General features: G+C 42.3%; 2 protein-coding genes across 2 annotated transcripts in view; one reads left to right on the top strand and one right to left on the bottom strand.

The window, feature by feature from the left end:
• The window catches only part of pde6d (phosphodiesterase 6D, cGMP-specific, rod, delta), an 818,526-nt gene that overhangs the window by 743,113 nt on the left and 48,299 nt on the right, over positions 1-27,114 (top strand). The gene's annotated exons all lie outside the window — the stretch shown is intronic.
• LOC104947445 (agrin-like) overlaps positions 1-27,114 on the bottom strand; it is a 42,965-nt gene that overhangs the window by 13,717 nt on the left and 2,134 nt on the right. Inside the window, exons 2-6 of the mRNA XM_010773453.1 lie at positions 26,188-26,412; positions 22,913-23,119; positions 13,197-13,418; positions 5,774-5,971; positions 4,510-4,710 (exon numbers count right to left, since the gene is read on the bottom strand). Of these exons, the coding sequence (XP_010771755.1) occupies positions 4,510-4,710; positions 5,774-5,971; positions 13,197-13,418; positions 22,913-23,119; positions 26,188-26,412 (1,053 nt within the window). The remainder of the gene's footprint in view (positions 1-4,509; positions 4,711-5,773; positions 5,972-13,196; positions 13,419-22,912; positions 23,120-26,187; positions 26,413-27,114) is intronic.

The raw sequence follows: 27,114 nt of genomic DNA, 5'->3' as shown, positions 1-27,114 counted from the left end.
TATTGTGCAAACCTTAGCACAAGGTAGGAAAACTTTAACACGAGGCAAGCAATCCTTACATGAAAAGGGGGGAGAAAAACATTACCAGCAGGGCCGTTTATGGAAAACAAATAGTTTTTCTTTTTGCATGTGTAGACTGGGGGAGGATCCTGCTTTTGAAGTTGCAAATTCCACCTCCAGTGGAACTCCGGAGGGAGATTAGGTGAATGTGGGGAGTGAAAGCTGGAGAGAATGTCAGTCGGAACGAGGGAGGCACCCCGGGGGCTGGCAGAAAGTTCATGTGAAACTAATGTGTTATTCAAAAAATGAAAAAAGGAACGCAGTTAAGCTAAAAGCTCCCAGCGTAGCCTTGGAAAAACGTCAGGTAATCAACTTGTTATTTCCTCTTCCTGTCTACTTTTAGGGCTCATTCAACCCCCTGGTATTGATGCGCCTTCCTCTAATGGTGTAATCAATGTCGCCATGATGGAAGTGCCACTTAGCATAACCCATCTTCTAAAGTAGATTATGGAGCGGGTCAGAGAGCGGGGGGCAGCTGAAGCCCCAGTTGTTCTTTGATATGGGTCATCAGCAATGGGCTGTGACGGCTCCGAGTGGTCGATACAGTGGAAGGGGCCTTCACTTCATTACATGGAACTGGAGCTTCGTGTAGAGCCCCCCCCCCCCCGCAATCATCAGGACTCACTCCGTCTCATTTTTAAGCCAGCACCACCCTCCGACCCTAATCCTTTGTGCTTGAATTTGCAGTCGTGGCTACTTATCGATTGCTGGCCCACAGTCCTATTTAAACATAACAGTTTGTGACAGGGCTAATGCACGGGCTAATGGCGTTCAACTACCAGTGGCATAGCAGCAGATATCTGAATTTAGATCAACAGTAAAGGCTTCTGACTCCATGACAGATGAAAACAATTATTAATGAGAACTTGCGACATTGGTGTACTATACAGCGACTCAGCAAGAAGCAACAGAAAGAGAAATGCAGGAGCAGCCAATTCGTATTCTGCTCAGGCCCCCCTCACGGAGACGAGATAAATAAATAAAAGAGGTGAGACATTAGAATGGAATAAATAAAAGTGAAGGGCGAAGGGGGGTTCTAATTAGCTATTGCTCTTTGATGTGCCCTGCCACCCGCGCTGCATATGAACCTTTCAATTAATACATCCCCAGCTAAGACGGCTGCATCAGCTATTCTCTCGGCACTGGCCATCCGCTCCTTTTTACTCAATCATGTCAGAAACCCACAGTCTATTTAGCCAAGGGGAGCTCTATTAAGAATGCAGCATTCGGGAGAAGAAGGGAAATGAATAGCGTGAGACTAACGTCCAAGGTAGAAAGAGAGCTGAAAAAAACGTTATGTGGATTTGACAGTGAAAATAATGAACAAGTGATGCCATGTGGAAATGTTGGAGAAACAGAGGGAGGAGAACAAGCTGAGAATGAGGGTAAATAATAGAGGAGATGCAGCCTGGAGATGTTTCGGTGGACCAGATAAGTTGTGTTTACATCAAGGGCTCAAGGAGCGATCACATTTAATGGTGATACTTTGATATTATGACATGCGCGAATGTCAACTCGGAAATCGATCCTTGGGCACGCTGTTGGGCAAAGGTCTAAAATGACACTGGTCTTTGCTGAAGGATCAGTGTGGTGCCATTAGCCTTTGTTTTCCCTCCATCTATCAGTCCCTGCTCTTTGATGGATGTGACAGCGTGTTAGTCCAAATAATGTCCTGCGAGATTGAGAGGGATGGGACGTCACACCCCGGCGCAACAAAAAGGGATGGCATGTTTGGAGATGGCAGCGGGATAGAAGACGTTTTGTTGCCTCAACAGAAGGTCGCGAGCCCTGTGATGGATGGACCACGAGGGATCAAATCCGCTAATCTCACTCGATGAGCTCTTTTCCCACCCAGCCGCCCCACGTTGCTTCATCTTTACCACCCTTTCCCGTCTTCCGGAGCTTTTATTGATCTGATTTGTACAATGTGAGGAGCAAAGGAAGCACCACTGTGTGAATCTTTGCTCATAAACTTGTTTATTAAATGTCTATTCATTTAAAAAAAAAGAAGAAGAGCCCTGCCCCCTCGGTTGGTGATGCACTGCTCTCAGTTGCCACTTTGTCAGTGTCGGGAAAAGAAGCTGAGGCCAGGCCTACCCGGGTGTGAAATTAAACAGGTGATACATTTCCCTGTATGGCCAACAGTGGGAACACTGTCATTTTTCATTACTGTTAAACTAAAGGCGGAAGAAAACAACTTCAATTTTTTTAATGCTCTATGCCCGATCCCCGACAAGACTAATGAGGATGGTTTTTAAGTCTATTCTACGTAAGGGAATACATCTCATGTTCCCTTCCTCTTCAGGCTTATCTTAGGTATGAAGTATTGAGCTGGAGGTTGTGCGCACAGGTGATGTAGAGCTCTGCTGCTGTCTACAAAAGAGCCAGGAAATACAGTCTTTGGTCTTATTTATTGTGACCGACTGCTGTATTACACTATATATAAAACCTACCATCCATACACCTAGGGTGGTGATACATATATCCTGTCTGACAGCAGCCAAAGAGAAGATATTTTCAGGGAAGGAAAAACAGTGACTTGGTTTTGATCATTTTACATTCACAGCAGACTTCCTGTGGAGGGTCTGGGGCGGATTTGAGGGGGGCTGAAAAGATCGGGGACAGAGCTGGCAGATTTCACCCCTAGGGTGAAATGTATCGATTGAGCACAATCCCATCCCCACCGTCATCTGTGAAAGCATCGGTGCCCCCTTTATCAAGAGGCACAATTTCAATGGAGAAGAGTGCAAAATAGAGAGACTTGAGTGGGTGGGATGGCACGGCGGGGAGCAACGGGGGAACAAAAAGAGAAAAAAACGATTCTTTTGTGTAAGCCTGATGGTTTTCTCTGAATCAAAATGAGCAACTGATGAAAAAAGGGAATGATGTGCAGACACAGTATGAGAAAGAGAGAATCAAATATGAAGAATATATGCGCCAGGAGCAAAGCAATGCCCTTGGGGAGGCAGAAGAGACGAGCAGCAGAGAGAGTGTGCAGACGTACAAGGGTTGGTTGTGACAGTGAGTTTCTGTGCACACATTTCTTCATGCTCCACATACAAAAAAGGTCACTCGTCTCAGTCAATGAAATTATGTTAAATCGACCACAAGACGATTTGGCGGTACAATTCGCATCACAGGCTCAGGGCCAATATTGGACAATGTTAGAGAAAGTTTCAAAAAAAAAAGGAAAAGAAAGGAACACCGCTGGCGAGCAATCAAAACGGAAGAGCATTCCTCTCATCTCTATTTGCTCTGTCCTCCATCTATCCCCTCTTTTCTTCTCCCCAGACGTCCCCCCCGCTGGCAGGTGTAATCTGCTCCCCTTCACACCTTGTCAGAGTAAGAGTGTGTTGGCGTCGGCCTGACAACCAGAGGATGGCATGTAGCTCCCTCCAGAGTTGTCCCCTTGACGGGTCCCAGCGAGAGGGGCTGTGAAACCCTGCCTCGGTCTGTCAGCGCTTATCAAGATATGATTTGCACGCTGAATTAGATCTAGTTTATTCAGAATGTGGAGGAACAACGGAGCTAGAAATCAGAGATACTCGCATTAAGGGCCATCAGTCACACACTTTAAAGCATAATTGGATTGAAAGGGTTTGAAAAAATGCATACTGTAAATTCTCAAATAAAAAATCGATACAAACAAATAAAACATGGGCTCTATTTAAAGAAGAGGGAAATTACTTCTACAATGGCAAATATCGATTAAACATTTTCATGTGTGCACGTTTCTGCTTTTAGCACAAACACTGTTTTTTATACTTCAACAGGGTTACCACAGCTCTATGAGGTCCAAGGCCAGATTCAAACCCTGGGTCCTCAGCACACAAAGTGTAATGTCTTATACAGATAGGCTTTCAACATCTGTCCAAGAAGAGTTTTCACTGATTGAGTAAAAGTATGAACAACAATATTTATTTTTCTATTTAGTTCAAATGTACCTCAACGCACATTTGTTCTAAATATCACAAGAAAAGATGCAGGTAAGGAAAGAGGGAGGCTTGTTACTAAGATATGATAAAATATAATACAAATGTGGTACATAACAAATAAAACGTTTCTGCTAATATGATCCTGGGTCTACCTGCAGGTGAAATAAATTAAAACCATTTGAGAATGTTTCTGTAACAGGGGCAATGAAGTGAAGAGAGACGCACTTATAAAAAACAAACAAGACCATTAAAATGCACCGCTGACCTGAACTTAATCACCCAGAAGTAATTTCTGTAGCTGTAATAGGTTTTCCTTGATGGACACGCAGTATAATTTCCCCTGCATCGTGTTCTATGTAAGCCTGTTTGCATGCTGCTGGTTACATAAGAAACCATTATGTTGAACCCATCAGTTGACTGGATACCGTACCACAGGTCAGTTGATAAAGATGATTACACCATTTTAAGGCCAATCGGTAAACCTGGTGACGCCATTTTAAAGTCCATTTCCTACCTTCGTCGCAGCTGCCGGGCTTGGCTGCATCGATCTTCCTCTTCTGCTCGCAGGAGGCCGTGCGGAGCTCACACTCGTTGTTGTAGGTGGTGCCGTCGCTGCCGCACACCGGGGAGAAGGCCTCGCCCGAGCACTGCGGGCACTCGCACATATTATGGACGCAGCGGGCCCCCCAGGCACACACGGTGCTGCCGCATGTTTCTAAATCAGAGCAAGAACGGGTCAATGGGTTGTTTTGAAGGATTTCAATCACACCAGACCTTTAAACACACCTCTGGATTAATGAATTCTCTGGTCTTTATCTAATGACCATGCATGGCATTTTCTCTCGTAATATATCCCTCTCTTGAAACTGACATATATGTTCGCTTATTAATTCTTCATCTGGCCAGGTTTGTTGGGATATGAACTGCCTCCACGCTGCTGAATGAGGCTCCTCCCGGGCCTCACTATTATTTTATATTTTCACATTTGATATAAAGCTGCAGAAAAAGAACTCCCACCGTCTCAATGGATGCAACCTTTGCATATCACGCATTTGTCTAAACTTCTACATTTGCAGAGAAACGTTCATAGTCTTCCTCTGCTCATCTAAACAATAATTAGTAATTCATGTTTTCTGTTCAACCTTGCCTGCTTAAAACTGCACAGCTTTCAGAATAATCTGTAATAATCTTGTTATACTTCCTTTTTTCTAAGTACATTAAAATGTATAATACTTTTTAAAAATAATTCTATATTTGATCCTTTTACATCTACATTCCTCTAACTGTGTTAATGAATAACATTTCACCAAAGCAAATTCCTTGTATGTGTAAACCTACTTGGTAATACAGTGGTGCAGGAATGAGTGCTAAAACCTAGAAATGTGTTAGCATTTTACAACTTCCAATATCCTCGTCTTGAAATCATTGTTTTTTTTTAGTTCAACCTGAAATAAGGTATCTAATACCTTACTTTACATAATAATAATGTGGTTAACATGTAATTTAGGCTCTTCACTTCTGTTGATTGCATTTACGCTTCAGAAATCACAAATTGGTGGTTATATGTTTATAATAATCTGCCGAATAAAAATTATATGTATCATAAAAGTGTGTTCGCCACACATTTTATTTTCTGCGATATTCCAAAATCCATTAGGCGAGAGAGCCATGGTGATTGTAATTTCCGGGTCGGCCTACAAAACGACGTCATCACTCCAGTATTATAAACCTGCTTCTGGTTCTGATGACACTGTATAAAATGTATGTATGTTACTTACTGCACTCGCCCTGGCTGACCACTCGGAGATCCATCTGTTGTTTGCAGGCGCGCACGTGCAGCTCACACTCGCTGTTGTAGGTGCTTCCGTCGCTGCCACACACAGGCTGGTGGGACGTGACACACTCCGACGCACACACACACTGCCCGCTCTGGGCATCGCAGATTGCCCCGAAAGAGCAGTTGGCACAAGAGTCATCTAGATGGAGATAGAGAAGGTAAGGTAAGGTACGTTTATTTATGTAGCACATTTCAGACGCAGAGGCAATTCAAAGTGCTTTACATGATCATTAACACATGATAGTAAAGAAGAAGGTAAAGGCTCAGTACGTGTGTTGATGTGTGTGTTTCAGGGTTTTGTTGCTAGTTTCTTGCATGTAATTAATACATGGCCTGACTACACATCTTTAACTCTACATTTTTATATTTTATATAATATAGGCGGAACATTTATTTTTAAGCACTTTTACGTTCAACACAATAGCAACTTCTATCAAAATAATGTTATTGCGGCATAAAGATAGCAGTAGCATGCTGTTAACAGTGGCAGAAATCATATATTGACTCCTAATTTTGACAGCCATTAAACAACTAATTGGTGAAAATGATTTGTTGTCTTTCTTGACAAGTTGTGATTCTGACAGCAGGCATAGTGCTTAATGATGCAGAAATAGGAGAAGTGCAGAGATGCAAAGTTTCCATACTGCGGGGTGAATTCCCCAAAATGGATTGTGGCCGCTGATGAGAAGATGAATTGTGCATCATTTGCAACTGCTACAGTGTCTGCCCCATATCAAGGTCTAATTTACAGAAGATACTGCGCTAATGACATTACAGGGCATGAATACCCACTAAGTTTTGAATCTGCATGCAATGTGCCTTCTATTTGTAGGGAAAAGGGGATAAATAATGAGTTTATTTGTTTAGAAAACTATATTATATTATTGGCATTTTCAAAAATGACAGGTAGAGCAGCTTTTTTCATTTATTTTTCATGACACAACTGTCATTGCATTCTGTCACTGGATCAGGAAATAAATGAGTTTGAGCTATCGCCTGGCTACAACAAACACTGCCATGATCACTGCCATGCCATGTGGATTGGACAGTTTTTGCCATATATCCAAAGGTGTCTGTTTCACACAATTGTACCTAATTTAAATAATTGCAATAGCAATGATTGAGAATTGCAGTTTCTTTTGGTCTTATTTGTACAGCTCTAGCATCTGCCAAATCTTCGCAAAAAGTTTGTGAACTGGGTCCTCCGTGTAGAATGGATGTAACACTTTATTGGAGTCCACCTGGGACAGATTCAATTGATTTGAAATACTTTGGAAAGGCACACACCTCTCTATTAGAATGTGTCACGGTTCAGATGCATGTGTGCACTCAAAACCGAGCCATGAAATTAAAAATAACTCTCCGCAGATAGAATCCAACCTGGGCATAGATCTGAAGGGGGGGAAAAATGCTCCCAAAGTGCTGAAAGATTCCAGGAAGCACAGTGGGCTCCATCACTGAAGAAATGTTTGAACTACCCAAAATTCCCTCTCTTTAGCTGACAGTAAATAACCGAACACAAAAAGCTTCAGGCATTTCGCAAAAATAGTAGAAGCTGGCAGAAGGACAACTGTCTTTTCAGCACTCCATCAATCAGGACATTACTAGAAAAGAGTCCGAACTGGAGCTACTTCTGAGAAAAAGGCCACAAGACACTTAAAGGACTCTGAAAGCATGATGGAAAGGATTTTCTGGTCTGATGGGACAAGAATTGAACTCTTTGGCTTGAATGCCAATTGCTACAAATACAAAAAAAGTGATGCAAACAGTTGGGACCAGAGCGCTTGTTGACATTCAGGTATTATAAAGTTGGCCAACTGTCACTGTCACTGGAAAGTGACCTAACATTTACATTTATTTTAACAATGTTATAGCATGATTCTAATGCTAAAAACAACGCTCCGGTCACCTTTTTCTTATGCAGGGCTTTTAGTAAACACATTGTAAGCCAGTGAAGATGTTTCTTCATTTGTATGTGTTTTGGCACATTTGTGTTTTTATTTTTGCATAGTTTTTTAAACTGCAGCGTGTCTCTCTCAATGCACAGTCGGCACATCCCTTTGGAAAGTTGCTTATCAATATGCCACTTTCATCTGTATTTTCTTGCCAAAACAGACTTAGAGAGCTTATAAGTATACAATGACCATCTCATTGAGGAATTGTCTGCTTCTGAAGTGTTTCCCTGAGGAAACAGCTAGGCAGGATGGGACATGTTCAGGGTATTGACTGATGTTGCATGGGGCCGGGAAACAAATGAGAAGGCAAATGCGAGGCCTCGTAAGCAGCAGACAGGCTAGCAGTATTATGCGCCTATCCCTTTGACACCAATTACACCTGGAGGATTGCATTAGCCCAGCTCGCTATCACATTCAATTAGGGGCAAGCTAATAACCGCTGCTGATTTCGCACTAATTGAGAGAGGCGAGGCTGGCCGCTGGAACTCTCTTTCCACATTATTAATCTGTTTATTACTCTTTGAGAGTCTTCTATTGCCTCTCCATCTAGTGCTGGCATCCACTCTCTTCTTCTAATAGGAGCCTAGACTGAGAACTGAACAAACAGTATGTTGCCCGTAGGAGAAATATATTCCTATATTACTAAAATTACAAATGTTATACTTACACATTGCATGAGAAGAGCATGCAGGATCTTTTTCTTTTTGTTAAAACAATGTGTATTTCTAGTTTGGCTGTTGAGGGTGTTTCTGGGCAAGCTTCCTGTTTTAACATCTTAAACGCATTTATGATCTTCCCCCTGTAAACTAAATAAATAAACATTATATAGCAAATGGGAATTGGTGTGGTTCCTCTTTGGCTGTGGGAGCTATACATCAGGAGGTGGCGGTGCCGAGAGTTGCCCGTTATCAGGCCTTGTGTCCTGATAGCAACCTTGTCTATTTATCTGCTCATGTCCCCGGCACCTGGCTCCGCACGATCCTCCAGACAACACCACAAACACACGGAAAAGGAGAGGAGTTGGAGTTCAAAGCCAAGAGCAGAGGGGAGAATTGTCGCCATTACTGGCAGTGTTAAGATGTCCATTTCCTGTCATCTCAGATTAAGTTATCTACAAATCTGAGTTTTAGTGAATGTTTTACTTCAGAACTTCACGAGCATGAAATGATGAGACTTTAAGGTAAAAAGTCTGGCAGGCAAGGCATCACGATGGGTTCTAATGTGCTCATCTCATTTAAATGTACTTTCATGTCCAACAATGCACACATCTCTCCAGCCAGTAATATGTACGGTACAACTCAGTGTGACCGAGATCAAAGTAAGATATTTGAAGGCCTTCTTATGGTAGTTCTAATGAAATATAATACCAACTGAATCCAAAGCACCTGATTCAGTCCGGATGCACCAAATAGGACCTGTCTCTGGCCGTTAAATGGCTTCTGGCGTATGAATCTGAGCCAAAACTGGTGCCCAGATCATAAAAGTTTGAGAATATTTGTGCGCCATTCATAACAAAAAGGGGTTCAATTATGCAAATGTTTAGGTTCATATTTGTGTTTTGTGTCTCTACAGCGACATGTTTACATGCTTTAATGTTCAAAAAGGTCTTTATTTTTCTCATACTGTCTGTGCTGCAGCACCTGTTTCACCTTCTGTCTGAAACCAGAGCCCACTCTGCTCTGATCAGCTGGCCAGCTCAGTTGTGACTGGTCAACTACTTAGAGATATCCCGCCCCTTAGCCTATCATGTACAATGTGTTGGAACGCTAGCCAATAGCAGGGCGAGTGTTACGGACTGATTTAACTATGTCACGGAAGTAAACAAAGGACTACTATTGGTCACTCTTTGATGATAGGATAACACAAAGATGCTGTATATTAACATCAATAATTTTTTTACTTCATCAATCTTCTCCGTATTTCAATATTTCTTGCCTTGTCAAACTTTTGATAGGAATTTAGATAGTCCCGTTCAAGTCCCCTTGACAAAAAGTTGCTAATGCTTGTTGTTGCTTTGTGACAGCTTTGTTAGCACTGTTCTTGGAAGTGAGAGTGAGAAATACTGGCAGGTTGATATAAAAAGAGGCATTGAAGGCATGAAGGATTGAGTCATTGAGGAGGTGAAAAAAAAAAAACAAAGACCCTCCAGCTTTGCAGCGTTTTGTTGATATCCCTCACTGGGGAACAACCTGAAATTGCGGCTGAGGGGGTCTAGTCTGAGAGTTTACTCTATATTAAGCAGAAAGGAGTAGGCTGGTTTGTGTTTTGAAGGATTCTGAACATGCCCGGGTGATAACAACACCCCAGTCGATGCCTGCCCGGCCGCTACACTATTAACTCTGCCCCCCCACTTGCTCTGCTTCTCTTTATCTTATTTACCTCCGTCTCCTCCCCCTCCCTGCATTTATTAATTTCCCCTCCCTCTTTCCTAGCCGCTCTCATGCTGCTGTTATAACCTATATTTCTTACTCAATGGTGTATATCATTTCAAACACCTGTGGGAGAAAAAAGGGATGAATTTGTTGCCTCTGCCCTCATCTGTTTGGGTAAAGCTGTATGAATGGACCTTTTTTTCAAGGCGTCTGATATCCAGCTGAGGGGGTCTATTAACCGAGCCTGCCCATGTTGCAAGGTCGCCCCTCCACTAAAATGCAAGAGGAGGAAATAATCTGAGAATAGTAAGTAATCTCACTCATATTGCTATCGGGTTAGCACCTGGGCCATATAGATAACCGCTATTTTTCCAGCTCGCAGCGAAGGAAATGAAATGACGGCTTTGTCCATGAGGAGCTGTGGAAAGCTACACACACATATACACACATTTAAGCACACATGCCAAGTCCGGGCAACCTCCTAAACCCTTACTGCCCTCACCTGCCTTCCTTAAGCCCCTACTTTTGGGTTTGGAAGCTAAATAAATGCGTTTGGATGAAAGTAACAAAACAAGTTATACAAATAAAACCAATTTGATTTCTATTTTAATAAATATGAAATGAAAAGACCTAATTAATGTTGTAGAAATAGAAAATAAGACTGAAAACAAGGAGAAATCAAAGTGAAAAACCTAGAAAATGCAAATGATAAGGGTCGGGGTTATTCAAAAACCTGTTTGACACATTATTCCGTGGCTCATGACTTCAACTTTAAATTTAGATGCTTCACAGCACCTGAAGGCGGCATATGCTCCTTCCCTTTCTCTCCCTTTCTGCTCCATAAACATGTATAGTATATTACTTGGGGGAATAGACTGCGATAATTAGGTGAGATAATAGCTTAAGTCAGTCAGTTGTTATGGTGCTGAATGAGGCCCAGTAAAGCTGTGCAAACAGCCCAGAAATAACCCCCATTACCATTGCCATCATTCCTCGGCTGGCTCGCGCCTGGCAAGCCAATGCCTCAGCGTTTTTATGGCACCATTGCGCTGACGCAGGCCTGCTTCCTATGGGAGCCAAGAACCATCCATAGTGCTGGATAACAGACATTCCCCCCCGCTCCGCCAGCTTGCTCTGCTTCCCGCTTTTTAAAATAAAGACTATTCATTACTGCCGTGGGACCAGCGGCCGACAGACCTGTCGTCTACCAGCGCGGTAGCGCACCAAATTGAGCCTGCCCACCGACCAAACACTGCTCTCGTTCCATTTCCTGTTGGCATACATCCTTGCGCTGGATTTCAATTTAGTGGATGCTGGTAGGGGGAAGATGACAGATGCAACACGCGGGCAGGCAGAGAGGGAGCGCAGGGGGGGTTCCAAAAACGAACCCTGTCATCTTCTCAGAACAGAGACTCAAAACACTATTCATTTAAAAAAAAAAAAATATCCTGGATAAACAAACTCGACCTATAAACCGCACATTTGAGGACAAACCAGAAGAGTGCGATTTTATATCAGACTAAGTTATGATCATTCAGCTAACTGCTCAGCTCCTCAGCAAGCATAACACAGCAGAGGGCGACACATTTTTATAGTTATGGTCTTCAAAATATGCAGGAAGAAAAAACAGGCTATTGTAGGAAAACAGTGAATGAGGTAGCATAGAGAGTCCGGCCAAGGGGCTAATAACCGCTGTGCTTCTGCCCAGTGTGTGTGAAAAGCAAAGGGCTGGATGGTAGACAAGGAAGAATACTCATTCACCAATTAGAGTCCATGTGAAAATTGGCCTTCTAAAATGGCATTAAGCCATCAAGAGTTTTCTCTAAGTGGGTCTACCAAGCTGTAAGAAATCTGCCCGCTTGGCTGTGTGCCTGCATAGTGGATCTGAAGATATTTTTTACCAGCTCTGCTGTGGCTGGTGTGCTAATGACTCTCTGACACTCCGACATTGGAGACAAAGCCAAGTGCCTCATGTAGCCAACGTGGATAAGTACGGTTGGTATTCTCTTTCAGCAGGAGTAAAGTGCACCTTTACTTAAAGCTCAAAACAGGCAAATCGGAGTGTTGTTGTTGTTGTTGTTGTTGTTGTTGTTGTTGTTGTTGTTATGGAAGGGCTGGAGAAGAGCAGGAGGAGAGAGATGAAGAGTAATGGACCACGGATAAGAGATGCATTAAGGCGAGAAACTAAAGGTTTTTCTTCACTGGTCGATTTCAAAAGTTTGGGCTATTTTGCTTCATGTGGAAAGATAAAATGAAAGTGTTTATTATACAAACATTGTCTAGCTATGACTTTAAATCTCTGCATAATTCACGAAAAAGCAATGATTTAGTCGTATTTTTAAGAAACATTTTTTATACAAAAAGTTTCAAAAACACAAATCTTTAAATACCGTTTCTCAATTGTCTTTGTTTTGTTTATTGTGTTTCATTCATAGCCAGAACTATATAACATCTACATCATTTTTGTAATGGCTTTTGACATAATTTGTATTTATGGAGTGATACAAAAATATATTCTTAACTTCTTCAGTGAAGACCTTTGACTATAGCTTGTCAACAAAATAAAACAATAACCAGTTTTTTATTTTTATTTTCAGATTTCTGTACTGGGAATCTATGCAAATTAGTACAAACTTATTTAAACATGTAAACATAAAATGTCAAACTAAATTGAAACTTGTAAAAAGAATTGCCTTGATGTGTGTAATCAACAGGGGGAGTTTCATGGTGATATCTATTACATATTTTCCCTATTCACCTGTAGTACCTAAAGCTGTATGACAAACTGTTGGATATGAAAGGGAAGCCCTGAGGGGGTCACCATGATTATAATTCCATATATGTTCATTGTTAATGTCTTAGCAATAAAATTCTGCCTGTGGGTAATGTAGCACCATTAATTAATTAGATCCTAATTATATTCCACAAGGACACATCTTTCCCTACCTGTGAGCTATAATTCACCGTTTCATAGTGATTCAATGAGTGAACGATGAATTACTGTGTAATGTAATGTGGCTGTTGTGCGGCTACTCACCACAGGGTCCTTTGTGCTGGATGTGAATGGCCTTCTGCAGGGCGCAACCCATCGCTCTCATTTCACAGGGGCTCCCGTAGCTGTGGCCGTCGGATCCGCACACGGGGTCCGATGTTTGCGGGCAGGCCTCGGGGCACTCGCACACCGGCACGTCGTTTTCAACCACGCACACCGCCCCGTGATCACACACCTTAACAAGGCAGGGGCTCGGTATGCTGAGATCTGAAGGCCGAAGGCATAGAGAGCAGAGTTAGAGGAGGGGGATATTGGACTGGGTTGATGAGAAGCGGGGACAATACATGGTAGAGGTTGGAGAGAGGTCTGGGACTGGAAAGGGCAAAGGTCACAGGGAGGTGGGTTAGAGCGTAGCTTCACGGGGAACTGCAGGTTGGTTGTTAGAAAGGGAGGTATAGGCGATATGATGTAATATGCAGTATATCTGTGTTTCTGTGACACCTCTGCTTCCTATGTCATTTCCACACCTTTGTGACTACCCTGATGTATCCTGAATCTTTAAAGAATCCGGTGGCACAAGGGAAGAGGATAAAAAAAGCTAGCCCCGTAGCACAACTGAGATGAAACGGCCTACAAACAATGGCTGCACATTTCCTTTTTTTGGGGGGCAATAAACGCCCGGATTAATTGACGTTCCCAATGTGCCCCTTCAAAGAAAGTCATTTGCATCTCAGTGAGAGCGACCGCTTCAGCCAAAGCTGCTTGAACTGACACGGAGGAGCGGGAAAAAGAGATGTGTGTGAGAGAAACTGCAGAGGAAAAGAAAAGAAGAGTAGAAGAGAAGAAAGAGCCCTCTGCTTAATAATTCACAAAAGGCAAGCTCCTGGGCTGAGGCAGATATGAAATGTGAACATCACAGAGAGGTGTCTGCTTCAGTCTCTCCCTCTCACGCACAAGCTCCAGCAGGACTTCATTAAAACCAGGACTGGGTTTTGCACCTATGATTCTCGGTGGTGGGAAAATGGGTGTCGTCTTAGCTGATATAACTTGACATGATCAGGAGAGAGTGGAGAAAAAGGCTACGAAGAACTCTTTGATCATGGCGTACCCTCCTGACACAATCAATTCTTTAAAGCTTCATGTGTCAATAACAAATATTATGTGGCGTTGTGGTGCTTTGGTTGATGGTTAAAGTCTGAGCCTTACGTCAGGACAGTATACACTCTGGTATCAAGAGTAAGCAAGAGACGATAAGCGGAGTCCAATGCAATTTTCATTTGGGAAGCTTCACGCATGAGGGGCGGATCACTCAGCTAAATGTGGTGTGTCTGCAGATTGGTGGAAAAAGCAGAGGAAGTCATCCAATCATTTCTGATGAGAAGTGCTCAAAGAGGTGCATTTTAAACAGAATGTCAAGCAAACTTCCTCCTTTTCTGGTCTTTTGTTTTAGCTTCTGTTAGAGGGGTTGGGGTTGCTGTCATGGAAACTGCCCCTTGTAATGACACCACCCATGGCTCCATCATTATTGCGACTATTATGGGATTAGATGGCATCACAGGGGGCAACTTGCCATGTTTTGGAGCCTCGTGATTAATTTATCAGCTCAGGATCGTTCAGTAGTAGTGCCTATGCTGGGGTGAACGATCAACGGAGGCCATTAAGTTGTTTTACGTTGATTGAAGCAATGGGATAGGTAATGCAATTGTTACCTGTTCATCTTAACTTTAAAACTTTACAACTGAGGTTTAGTGTAAAAAGGTTTGTATACTGAAGGTTATCCATAAGAAGCAATCTCGCTTGAAAAGTGAAGTCAAAATAGTGGTTGCAAAAATTATTCTATTCTGTTTTCTTTTTCTAGAATTCTATGAGAAAATGACCCTAATTATCACTTGAATAATTCACCCAGTGAACATTTTCCTAGTAAGTTTACAGTTATAGTTTCTGGTTCCAAGGGTTTCTCGTTACAGGTTTATATTAGTTTTGCTAATTAAGGTCTCATTAACAAATAATTATACTATAAAGCTGGGTATGTTTAAGGATTTAAGCTACGCTTTCTAACACATGATTCTTTTTGATCTTTCTTATTGCCAACATTTTTCTTACAACTTTAGACACTAACTTTGTCTGGAGGCAAAGAAAACCAAGATGGCCGTCGTTTAGCTCAGTTGGTGGAGCTGGTGACCCATGTACATGCGGACGACCCAGGTTTGAATCTGTCCAGGGACCATTTGATGCTCGTCATCCCCTCTGTCTCCCCCTTTCAATACTTTTGTTTTAATAAAGCCACTTTTGGTAATCCAAAAACAACACCAAAGCGAAAGTCTACGCACCAATTGGTGACTACGCCCTCGTCATATATACAGTGTATGGTTTTCCATTATCTCCTACTATTTTTACTGCTAACTTTTGGCTTAACAAATATTTCTGGATGTCGAGCAAGGCCCCCATTTTTGAAGCAAATCTTCCATACTTAGAAGGCGGAAAACATCTATTGTTTTTTGTGTTTGGATACCAAGCTGCTGTCTCTAAAGAGCTTGGAGGTGCTACACAAATATGTAAGCTTCTCAATGATACTTGATTTGGCACACCTTCAAAAACAATTGACTTCCCGTGATCTCTTTCTGACTCCTCACATGTGTCTGAAAGTGTGTGTGTGTGTAACAGTCGTAAGCCTGTGATCCGGGCTTAACCGCGCAACCTTGGTCTGCATAAAAGTTCACCAGCCCACTTCCCAAGGACGGGCTCCTCAAACACAACTGCAGCCTTTGATAACGCCTTAGTCTCCTTTTCTCTTTGTTTTACACCCATAAAAAAGATGAAAGAAAATAACCCTCCAAAACTAATTTTTTTTATCATCCTCTACCTCTGGGGGGAACAATTTCTGCCTGATTCATTAAGTGGAAAGTGTGTAAGAAAAAAAAGAAAGACATGACAAAATCCCCCAAGTGTAAAAATCTTATGACACATTTAAAAAGCTGTCTTTCTCTTGGTTGCAAGCAGGAGCTTTGAAATGGCAGCCTGTCACAACTAAGGCTTGTGGGATGTTGTTCAGAAGCCTGTTCCAGCTCTTTCTCTCTCACTGGTTGCCTCCCAGACACTTAAATTCAATCTTCTTCATGCATGTATCAGTGTTTCTGTCAGCTAGGTCCAGAACAAACCCGAGTTGCCGGGTTTAAACCAAGCTATTTTTATTTCTATGTGGGAATTAGCTTGACAGTTGAATGGGAACATCTGCAGTGCCAAACACGTGATAAGCCTGTTGGCCGAGGCATTGTTTTAGTGGCTGAGCAGGTGCAGTGAGTGGGCTGGGGAAAAGTCAAACTGTGAAAAAAATCATGAATATTTCTTTCTAATCAGGGATTCTGGTGTGCGGCTGTGCACTCTGCTACAGTATGTTCCTGTACCATGAGGCTGGTGGAAGAGACTTTACGTTCTGAGTGTGTCTCCTAACTGCCAGCGGCTGTGTAACTTCTCTTTCTTAATTAGTATGGTATTTGAATGGCACAGCCCTGCTTCAGGCCAAGGAGGGGATTACTACAGGTTCGGCCATGCTATATCAACACGAGAGGTCTTGGATGAAAAAATTGAAAGGACATGTTCGTTCGATGTTGATATATGCCCTCCTGTCCAGTATCATTACCACCCTCTTACCATCACCATCTGACTGGTAAAGCCACTTCTAAAGCTTAACAAATCCCCTGTAAGGTGGCCGTGATGGCACAGTACTGTCTGCCATTGCTGCAGTGAGCAGGCGCACTGTTAACCCCCTCCGTAACATGTCGCTGAAATGCTGGGAGATTATTTTGGCGAGAGCTTCCTCCCATCTCCGCTCAGCTCATACATATGTAAATTGGACTTTTCCCCCCTCGGGTCTGTGTGCAATTCCAAATCGCTGCCTGTTTTTTTTTTTGCGGGGCAGTGAATCTGTGTAATCCAGGTGATGCTTGTAGTAGCCAACTGGTAGGGAGAATCACCAACAACCTATTAAAACGCGGGACTCAATGTTCATCGTGCCCCGCCCTCTGTGATTTTCACCTGCAGGGCTTTGATCCGACTCCCTTTGCCTCCCTCACATTAAAAACATTTATGTATTATATTAGTCGAGGGGAAAGGGAGGTGCAGACAAAGGGCCATATTAGCATACAGCAAAAGGGATACCCGCGGGCTGTGTCTGTCTACTAGTGAACACTTATCACAGGCAGGAGGGGGGCTCTGTACATATCACAGATAGGAACACGCTGCTCTTCAAACATGGTGACAAGCAAAAAACTGCGAGGGGGAAAGAAGAAAGGCATGCTGGGATCCCTGATTTTTGTGACATGTATCCATCAGAGGTGAGATGACGTCTAAAAAGGAATCCAAAACGAGCGATATTATCCTCGAGGATTGTGACACAGGAAGTTTCAAATATGATTTCTCGATTTGATACAAAAGCAAACATAAGAGAAAATGAAAACGACTGTGCTTATTGCACGTTTAATTAAGTCTGGAGAGCTAGAGCAGAGGAAACAGGAAATGAAATCAAATAAATTGGCGGACTGTTTGGTTGATGACACCGACTACGCTTCGAGTCACTGACGGCACCCTGTTGACCCACAATCCTCTACAATTTCTGCTGGATGGCAGCCCGCAGGCCGCAGTAAGTGGACCGGCGCTCCCTGGCTGCTGTCAATCCGGCTCCCTCGGCACTTCCTCTAATTAACTTGATTAGGAAAAACAGCACTAGTGATCTCAGTCTGACTCACATACCCGAGCCGCCGACTGTTTGTGAGTCCAATCACTGCAGCCGGCAGAGATACTAATCAAATAAACATGCAAATAATAAAATATTCTTAACAGAGTTTTGACACCTAAGGTGACTGCATTTCCTTTCCCGTTTTGCAAAGCTCTTTGTCAATGACAATGTGTCTGCCGTTGAGTGATTTCGCGTTAACCTCCGAAGGCGACAGACGACACATTTCAAGCAACTCGCTCGCACTTCCTTTAGTTAATTTTTCTTCTTCTGCGCTTGCAATCAAAAATGCACACTCAGCTGTGCACACAGAAAATGTCAAAAAAGCTGTGAATAGAGATTTATTCACCCAAAAAAACTAGCCTCTTTCGTTTGTTCACACTTAGTTTACCTGACAATGTGTTACTCTCTTACTGTGTGTTTCAGTGTTTTTTTTAAGAATTGTCCTCTTCTTAAAAGCCCAACTGCGGCTTGTATTTATGCTTCATGAACTACCAATTAAGAGACTCTCCACTTTCTATTCTGCTAACACCAGACGCGAGGCCAGTACGTCGACAGGCTCCAAGGAGTTGTGGTGAGCAACAGCTTCAATTGATTAAAAGTGCTACTGAATATGCCCTAAAATAGCCTGAAGGGGCAAATAAAGAAGAAAAAACACATTCTGGGAAAGAAGCAGGGAGTGATACTTTATAACTTGGGCCAAGAGAAAGAAAACAAATGTTGTTGTTTTTTAGCCTAAAGAAGTTTTGAGTTGAACAACTTTAGTCTGAGTAGACTACTGTAAGTCGTTTGTTAATAACTCTCATATATGTGGCTGTTTTTTTACTGTTAGATCAGTTCATTCTCTTTTACTCTTTTACTTAAACACACACAACCAGGTTAGGGACAACTCTTCACGGTGATGGAACCATGTCCTTTCAAAGCTTCATTACTCACGCTGCAGCTCCGAATATCTTTACATAAAGCTGCAGGCACTATATCTCTGGTCCAAGCAAAAGCACATTAAGCAGAGTACATTACACACAGGTGCAAGGAGGAGTTGAGGACCCACTAAGCTATTTTGATCATTATTGGTGAAAGCACGGTAGATGTGGACTACCTTCTGTCTTTTCCTGACAAATCATCAGCATTTTACAGCTTTAAAGCCGAAAGTATAAGAATCCTTTTGATGAGCCTTGAAAGAACCAACCAAATAAGGAAGCAAGAAAAAAAAAATTGTGAGTCTTTGAAAATGTTAGTGTGCCAATACTACCACTATTGTTTGGTCCTCTAAATAGAAAACTGCAACAATATCCAACCCTGCACGCACACTTCCATGTTTATTTCGTGCTGCTGCCCTGCTGTGCTGACATCATACAAGAAAGGGAGAATAAAAAAAACAGGACTTTTACTTAAGCTTAAAATGTTCTGTATGATGAAACGTGATGAAATAAAGTCCAGAGTAGAAAGGAATCACAACTGTTGATTTGGATGCCAAACCAGCTGCCTCTTTGGTGATGAAATATATTTTCTTTCTTAAGTGTCACAGCACTTAAGATTCAAGGAAAAGATTTGTGACTCCGCCTGGATGTAAGTTAATCAGCTAAACGCCATGCATCTCAATCTGTAAATTGACCAGCTTTAGATATCAATGAAATAGTTCCGGGGAGGACAGCAGTCGGGAAATATAGACATGTGTTGCATGACCATTCTTTGTGGAGGCGAGGGTTGACATGGGAGTGGGGGGGGGGGTTGATATTAGGGCACTGTCAACCACATGAAAGTAGATTTACGACGGTGCCAGAACTGGAGAATTTCATCCGTTTGACAGCTGACAGGGCGATCGATCACCCGGCCCCGACGCACCACTCAGCCAATGAAACAAGGAGGGGGATCGTAATTTATCAAATAATGATAATTTAATATATCAAACTCTTCCTTTGCAGATGCATGAAAGTTCGCCTGAAGCCTTCAAAATCTGTGCGCCACGATCACACAGCGAGCATTGTGGAGGCTTCTTTTGACACTGCCAGTCACTGTCAGAGTACAAGCACAATAGAGCACAATAGAAGTGTGTGTGTCCCACATTGTATACAGTGTGTGATCAGTGTGGGCTATTGATCGATCTCTGACAAGGCAGGCTTTTCTGAAGATGGAAAGACGCACCGAACACAAATCTCATATTGCATTCATCCGTTTTTGAAAAGGGCTTTTTTTATGTCTCTGTAACTTTGACTTAATCCTTCTAATAGTGTGTTTACTTATTAAATGAAAACACACAAATGTGTGCCATGAAGCGCTATTTACGCCCTGTATTTATTCTCCATTAATGTATTTGCGTGATACTCTGGCGAAAGCCTATCACCGTCTCCGGACTTTCTTGAATCAATCTTAAATAGAGGAAAAAAGCCGTTAAAGATGTCTTGTATGTTTTAAATGCCAGTGAGTTTTTACATTTCTAGTCAATCATGCTGCTCTCATTTTATGACTAATTTAACTGACATTCTTTTATGTTTTGATGAACCCTTTCCAGAAATTAACAATTTGTTTGCTTGTTCTCTTGCTGACAGCCCCCAAAAAGCATGAATTCAGACTTTTTTTTAAATACAATTTGGCATCAAAATGTAGTTATTATGGCATTCTTTTGATGCGTTAATTGCAATTAAATCACAACAAAATCTGATTGCTTCAGCTCGTACCGCTGTGGTTAACCAGATTAATTCAGCTGCGCGAAGATTCGAGAAGAAGAGCCTAAAAATCCTTTTGCGTTAATTGTGATAAAACACTGACAGAAAGAAACATAGAAAGATCGGGGACGGAGAAAGAAGACTGAAAGAAAGTAAGAAAGAAAGTTGTAACATGTGCATGGACAAACACACACACATGCCTGCATATCATCCGTCTGACTAAACCAACAGCCTCTGTGGGCACCTACGCTCGCCTCTTCTGATGTTTAATTAAAACTGAATAGAGGGAGGGGGTCGTTTGTGGCGCTGTGTTTTGAAAAATATGCAAATGTCAATAAAAATGCATTAAAGAAACATACAACCAGTCGCTGACGGCTGTGATGCGCAAGGGAAGGGAGGAAGGATGAATAGAGAGAAGGCATGTAACATAACAAAATAAAAGAGGGAGGAAGAGGAGGCTGAAACACCACTTGGCAGAAATAATGAAACGGAGCAAAACACATAAGAGCTCGCACTGCCGGTTCCCCGTATTTAATTTATGCACAGTGCAGATGGACAAATAATGCTAATGAGAGCTGGAGCCTCCCGATGCTGACAATTGGAGATAACTTTGGTATTCAGCTCCACCCTGACGCCTGGGGGACAGACACATCCCTCTGGTTTTATCACAACAACAATGGCAGTGTGGAGGGGCACTCAGGACAAAATAACACACCGTGTCTGCTGTGTGGATTTGTTGGTTGAAGTATTATGTATGACACCAAGCAGCACAAGCTTCGGGTTTATCATGCATGCTGGGGTATGGAGTTATGATGGGAATCAACAAAAACGGTTCTAATTCAGGAGATGGTTCGAATACTACAAGATCAGCCGTCAAAACTCACTTATTAAGAGGTGCTAACGTGGAGGTACACCCAATTCAAAGGCATAGATTACTGTCAAAGCTCTTTAAAGATGTTACTTTTCTCAGGAAGGAAGATCAGAATGAATGTAAAAAATGAATGAATCATCATTAATTCTAAGTTAGAAAAAGTTAGTTAGAGGTTTGACTGTTATATGAATACATAGAGTACGGTTTAGGTGCGAAAGGTGTGAAACCTGCGAATGATGTCACAGGAAATTTGACAACTGTTTTTCAAATGTTATCATTTCTGTCAAGTCAACACATCTGATCAAGCCTGTTCAACTCCCGAATGGATACCTACCAATAGTTGTTTGCAATTTTAATTAAATAATGGCCTAATTAAGTTTACCCACGATTTTTCACATTTAATGCTAATGTTTTAAAAATGATTTTGCTTTAGCTAAATTATTTTGAATAATAACTCAGACCTTGAAGAAACAGAAATAAGGGATTCCAACCTAACCCTAGCAGTAGAAGGAATGCAGTCAAAATACAACCATAGTGACGGTTTTAATCTCAGAAATGGCAAAAAATATGGATATTTTTGCATTCATTGGCCAGGTGCAAGTTTTATGAGGTGATGGTGAGAGGGGTTGTGAGGTTAAGAGCTTGCATGCATTTTTCTGCATGCAGAAAAACAGGAGTCAGATGTGAGCGGTGTTAAGGCAGGTAGGAACAGGAGGAGTTGTTTTTGTTGACAGGAAATAAAGCACAGAGAGCAGGGACAGAGGAAGACTTCTCCAACCTCACGGATCACATCTTTTCAGCGGGGTAAACAGACGGAAAGGACATTGATGACACAAAGAGACAGAAGGAGCGAGAGGAAAAAGACAGCTGTACAAGACCCCTGCTGTTAGGTCCTTTGGGAGCGAGGGGGGAGGGCTTCACCCCTCAGAATCCACCTGATGAGGTCGCCCACTGGGTGACCCCACTTTCCACCTGCAGCCAGGCAGCCAGGAGGACGACCACAGGGACAAAGACAGACAGACAGACTGAGTGACGCACTGAAACAAGAAAGAATAGCTTTTTTTATATACAGGAATAAGCAACACACAAGAGACAAAGACAGAAGAGGAGGGAGGGAAAAATACGACAAAAGCCACCGAAGTGGAAGACTTGCATTGGTGAAGGAGTAGAAAACAGAGAGTGTGAATGAATGAAACATGAAGGTGGCGTTTCATTTAGTTTGAGATGGAGGGATGGAGCGTGACAGGGATGAGGAGATGGATGGGAGCTGGAGGAGTGAAGGCACCGGGTTTTTTTTGTAAGGAAGGCACACAGTCGGCTTGAGTTTCCCCAACAAACCCCCCTTCTTCAAAGAGCATCACTGAACCGTTTCTCAGTAAAGCACAGACATACAAACAGTTGGCCTAGAAGATAAAGAAGGGGAAAACACACATTGAATATGCATTAAAAGTAAGCAGGGAGAGTTCCTTTCTCTTCCTTCGGCTCCACTCACCACAGGGCCCCTGTTGCTTGATGGAGATGAGGGTCTTGCTCAGACACTCGGTCTTGCGTCGCATGCAGTCGTTGGTGTAGGTCTGGCCGTCCTTGCCGCACACGGGCTTGTAGGTTCCGTCGCACTCGATGGGGTCGCAGGAGCAGCGGGCTTTCAGCTGCTCCACCAGACACACGGCGTTGAAGAGACACTCCTCCTGACAGTCATCTGGAAGAAGGAGACGGGGAGAAAGGCAAGGCAAGTTTATTTATAGAGCACCTTTCAACACAAGGCAATTCAAAATGCTTCAGAGAAATGAAAGACAAAAAGGGAATTTATATAGAATTTGTGGATCGTCCAAATGGTAAATGGACTAGATTCATATAGTGTTTTTTTTTGTCTTTGCGACACCCCAAATTGCTTTTAAATGTACAAGTCAGCCTTCACCCGTTCAGACTAATTCCTAGAGAGGCAGATGCTTCCATAAAAGTCGCCACCTGCTCTAACCCTAACCCTAATTTCCACACATGAGTCCATTCCAATAGGAGCAGGTTGGGGAGATGTATCCAAGGACACATTCACATGTTGACTTCAGGGGAATCGGGATTGAACCCCTGACCTTCCAATTGGAGGATAACCATTTACCTCCTGAGCCAGAGACTATTTGGATTTCTCTTTTGTAGACCAATCGGTAAACTTGAATGGAAGCATTTGTTATTGTAACATGTTGCCACTAAAGACTGTCAGGTTCTCTTTTATTGTCACACGTCTTTTTTTAAGAGTTGGTTTCCAGAGGATTATTTAGGTAAAAGTGTGACAGGCTGATTACTATTAAGGAAAGGATAACAGGAGAACTCTGCAAGCGTAAACAAATATTTCAAACTAGAAAACTAGGAGTCTGATAACGGGCACATTTTGATTTCCATTCAAACAGTAATTACATGTTAGGGTGGACTGATGCCGTTGGTACGGTTAAAGATTTTCTTTCAGCAGCAGAAAGGCGGTTTAACAACTCACCAAAATTGATTATATGTTACCATGATTAAGTTAGTTGTAGTGTATTAGTGGTTTTAAGAATAATTATGGACTGTTCACAACTAAAGAAAACAAAAAAAAATCAATGTTATTATATTTAATAGAAGAAGTAATAATAACAGATTTAAGACCAGACACATTAGGTTTAAGAGCTGGCTGGTGCACGGATACAAAACTGGTCATAAAAAGGAGTCTCTCTTTATTACTTTATGTGAGTATTTGCCTGGTTATTGTAGCAGTCCATTTGTTGTTGTCTTAGAAATCTTTCATGTTGTATTTGATGAACTTGAGGTAAATTCTCTGGAGAGTATTGATTGCTCTTACCGAACAAGACTTTGGAGGATGAACCTTTTAGATGTTATTTGAAAGTAATAGTTAGCAGTAGTTCCTCTTCAGGATAGTGTGTACTACATTCTAAGAACATTTTCTTAACTTTTGGGCCAAAAAAATCCTACTTTGTAATTGTTAAGCCATGATAAGCATCACGTTTGCCATGCTCCCAAACTTAAATGAAAAAAGTTCCCCAAAAACTTTATTAAATTAGAAACCCCAAAGGAATTCAATATTTTGTAGGGTCAAGTTAAAGTCTAAACTATTATATTCATTAAATTCTGACTCCCTAAGCAGAAATCTACAGTGTAAATTGGGAAGAAAGAAAGGAAAACTGCTAATGTGCGACGGCAAATTTGCCATTGAAGTGAGCAAATCCAATTTGAAGCAGGCCTCTGTTCTGGAGGCGCCCACTAGGCTTGGAATTTATTTCATTCCTGATCAGTGGATCAAATTGGTACAGCAATTCAATTCCTTTTTCTGCTTTCTTTAAAAGCCTGTCATGCCACACTTAATTACATCGCCGCTGTATCTGAGCGAGAGGGCTACAAGGATGTGTAATGTCATGGTTATAAGTCGAAATGGCACATTTCATTACGACACCAATTTGTAATTTGCTTTGGGATATGATTTCATGGATCTCTGTTTTAAATTGAATCATTCTTTCATTTGAAAGAGGCAGAGAAGAAATGAAAAAAATAAAAAAGATCATCCATTTGCTCAAGAACATAAAGTCAGAATGGGAATTTGTGCGATTTTAATCCCCCCGCTCCTCCATCAGTCTGTCAAGCGGGGCGGACAGGAAGATGTGTGTGTGTTTAAGAAGTGTGTGTCAGACTTTTTTGTTGACTGTACCAAAGGGGGTCATGCAGCGACCTATTCTGGTTTTGGTGTTGTCAGGGGGTCTCAGGACATGACTGAATCAACACAACAGTAGGTTTATCAGGCCCCCAGCCGACAACACAGCAGGGAAAAATTGGATTTCCTCCGATGGTTATCAGATGTACAGTAAAAGCTTACAGGTCTGTGTTGACTGAGGCTTAAACCCCCTGTTCTAATAGCACAGATAACAACCCTGCAGCCTCTTGTCTGGCCGGAGGAGACTACTGCTGGCATGGATACAGAACGGACCCCAAGACCCCGGAGTCATTTATCTCGGTGCCGAGCAGCGGAACGCAGTTACACAGTCAACTACAGTACACCTGATCAAATATTAGAAAGAAGTCATGTGTATTGGACATATCACCATGGGTTGCAAATGTGTTGTGACTGTTTTGCCTCCTGCATATTAAAACCCATACATACAGTTTTCTGATTTCTGTTCAGTAGACCCATGTCGTGCATTTGGAAGCAAATATCTTAAGAATATATGACATTGTTGGGGTGTTTTTAAGTTGAATCTTCAGATGTGTTATCTCCGGAGCACTGTAGATGAATTAAAGGGGCACTTATATGCTTTTCTGGTTCATGTGTGGGACTTTGCTGACTGTTTACATGCACAGACACCTACAAACTACAGGAAAGGGAAAACCCCCAAAAACACAAGGCTTGGGCATTCTTTATGAAAATTACAACAATAGCCAATTGCTGGTGGATCAGTTGGTTATAAAAGGTTACATTTCAGAAAGGATGGTTTGAGTTGCTAGATTGTGGAAAGTATTAAGCTGATTTAGCTCAAGTCATAGCTATTATAACAACGCAAAGTAAGGGCGAAATCATAAATGGCTTGCCTAACAGTGGGACGTAAAAATAAAAAGCCTGCGTTGGAGTTACGAGTGTGTGACTTTCCCTTACTTCCTTTTATGTCTACCCACTAGCAGACTTTTTTTTCTTCCCTCAGCTCCACAATAACCGTGCTTTATGATGGAGCAAGATTCTGAAAAGCTCTAAATTGAAGCATCCCAGTTGACTTTCAAACAAACTGCCCTTACCCTCCCTTCTGCATTTCCCATTGTGGATCTTCTTGACCTTGATGCCTTTCCGCCTGCCGGTTGCTTCCATGGCGCACTTGCTGGGGTATGTATGTCCGTCACTGGCACACAGAGGCTCGCCCCCCGGGGGGCACGACTCCGGCAGGGGAGAGAAGATGGACTGGCGGGTGATGCTCTCCACCCGGCACTGCGTGGTCAGACTGTTCTCATTGTCTTTACATGGGTCTGTGGAGAGAAACACCTTCATGAAGCCAGGAACGTCAAACACTTTTATCATGGATTACATTTCAAAATCTATTCTTGTTAATTAGACCCTGTGGGATTGAAAAAGAGAGCTTTAATCAAAGAACATATCAGTCAATCTTTGTTCCTCTGTAAAAACAGTAAAGCAATTACTTGGCATGGGAAAAAAAAACATTAGAATATATCAGGATGTGGTCAGGTCCTTTTTTTAAATGCCAGTAAACAACAAAACGTTTGGAAGCATTAACTTTTGTTTGCCTAGTAAATTGAAAAAAGAAGAGACGAGAAAAGACAAATAAAGGGAAGAGCAGACATGACCCTCCATCACTGTGGCTCCACAGATACTATCAGGGGCCCAGCAGCTGATAGGACCTTGGATGTAAAGTTGAGACAAGGAAATGGATGAAGAGACGGTGCTTCGATTTGCTCCCTGGCACCTACAGGGGACTGTCGGCTTGGCACGTTGGCCGTATCAACCATGATCATAATGGAATTGGTTTGTGGATGTGCGGGACGGGGGGGAGTGACTTCATGTTATAGGAGCTTTATCCTGCCCGCCACGCATTTCAGCATGTAGGAAGACAAAGGATTTATGTAGCACCGTGACTTATCGAATCGCTGCCAAGCTGCCGGCAACTTATTCAAAACGCACCGAGGATGAAACACCCTATCGTCGGGAAAGGC

Source organism: Notothenia coriiceps, unplaced genomic scaffold, assembly GCF_000735185.1.
Source record: "Notothenia coriiceps isolate Sejong01 unplaced genomic scaffold, NC01 NC01_scaffold00012568, whole genome shotgun sequence".
Taxonomy (NCBI): domain Eukaryota; kingdom Metazoa; phylum Chordata; class Actinopteri; order Perciformes; family Nototheniidae; genus Notothenia; species Notothenia coriiceps.
The sequence above is the reverse complement of the archived record's forward strand: the minus strand, read 5'-3'. Positions and strand labels throughout refer to the sequence as shown.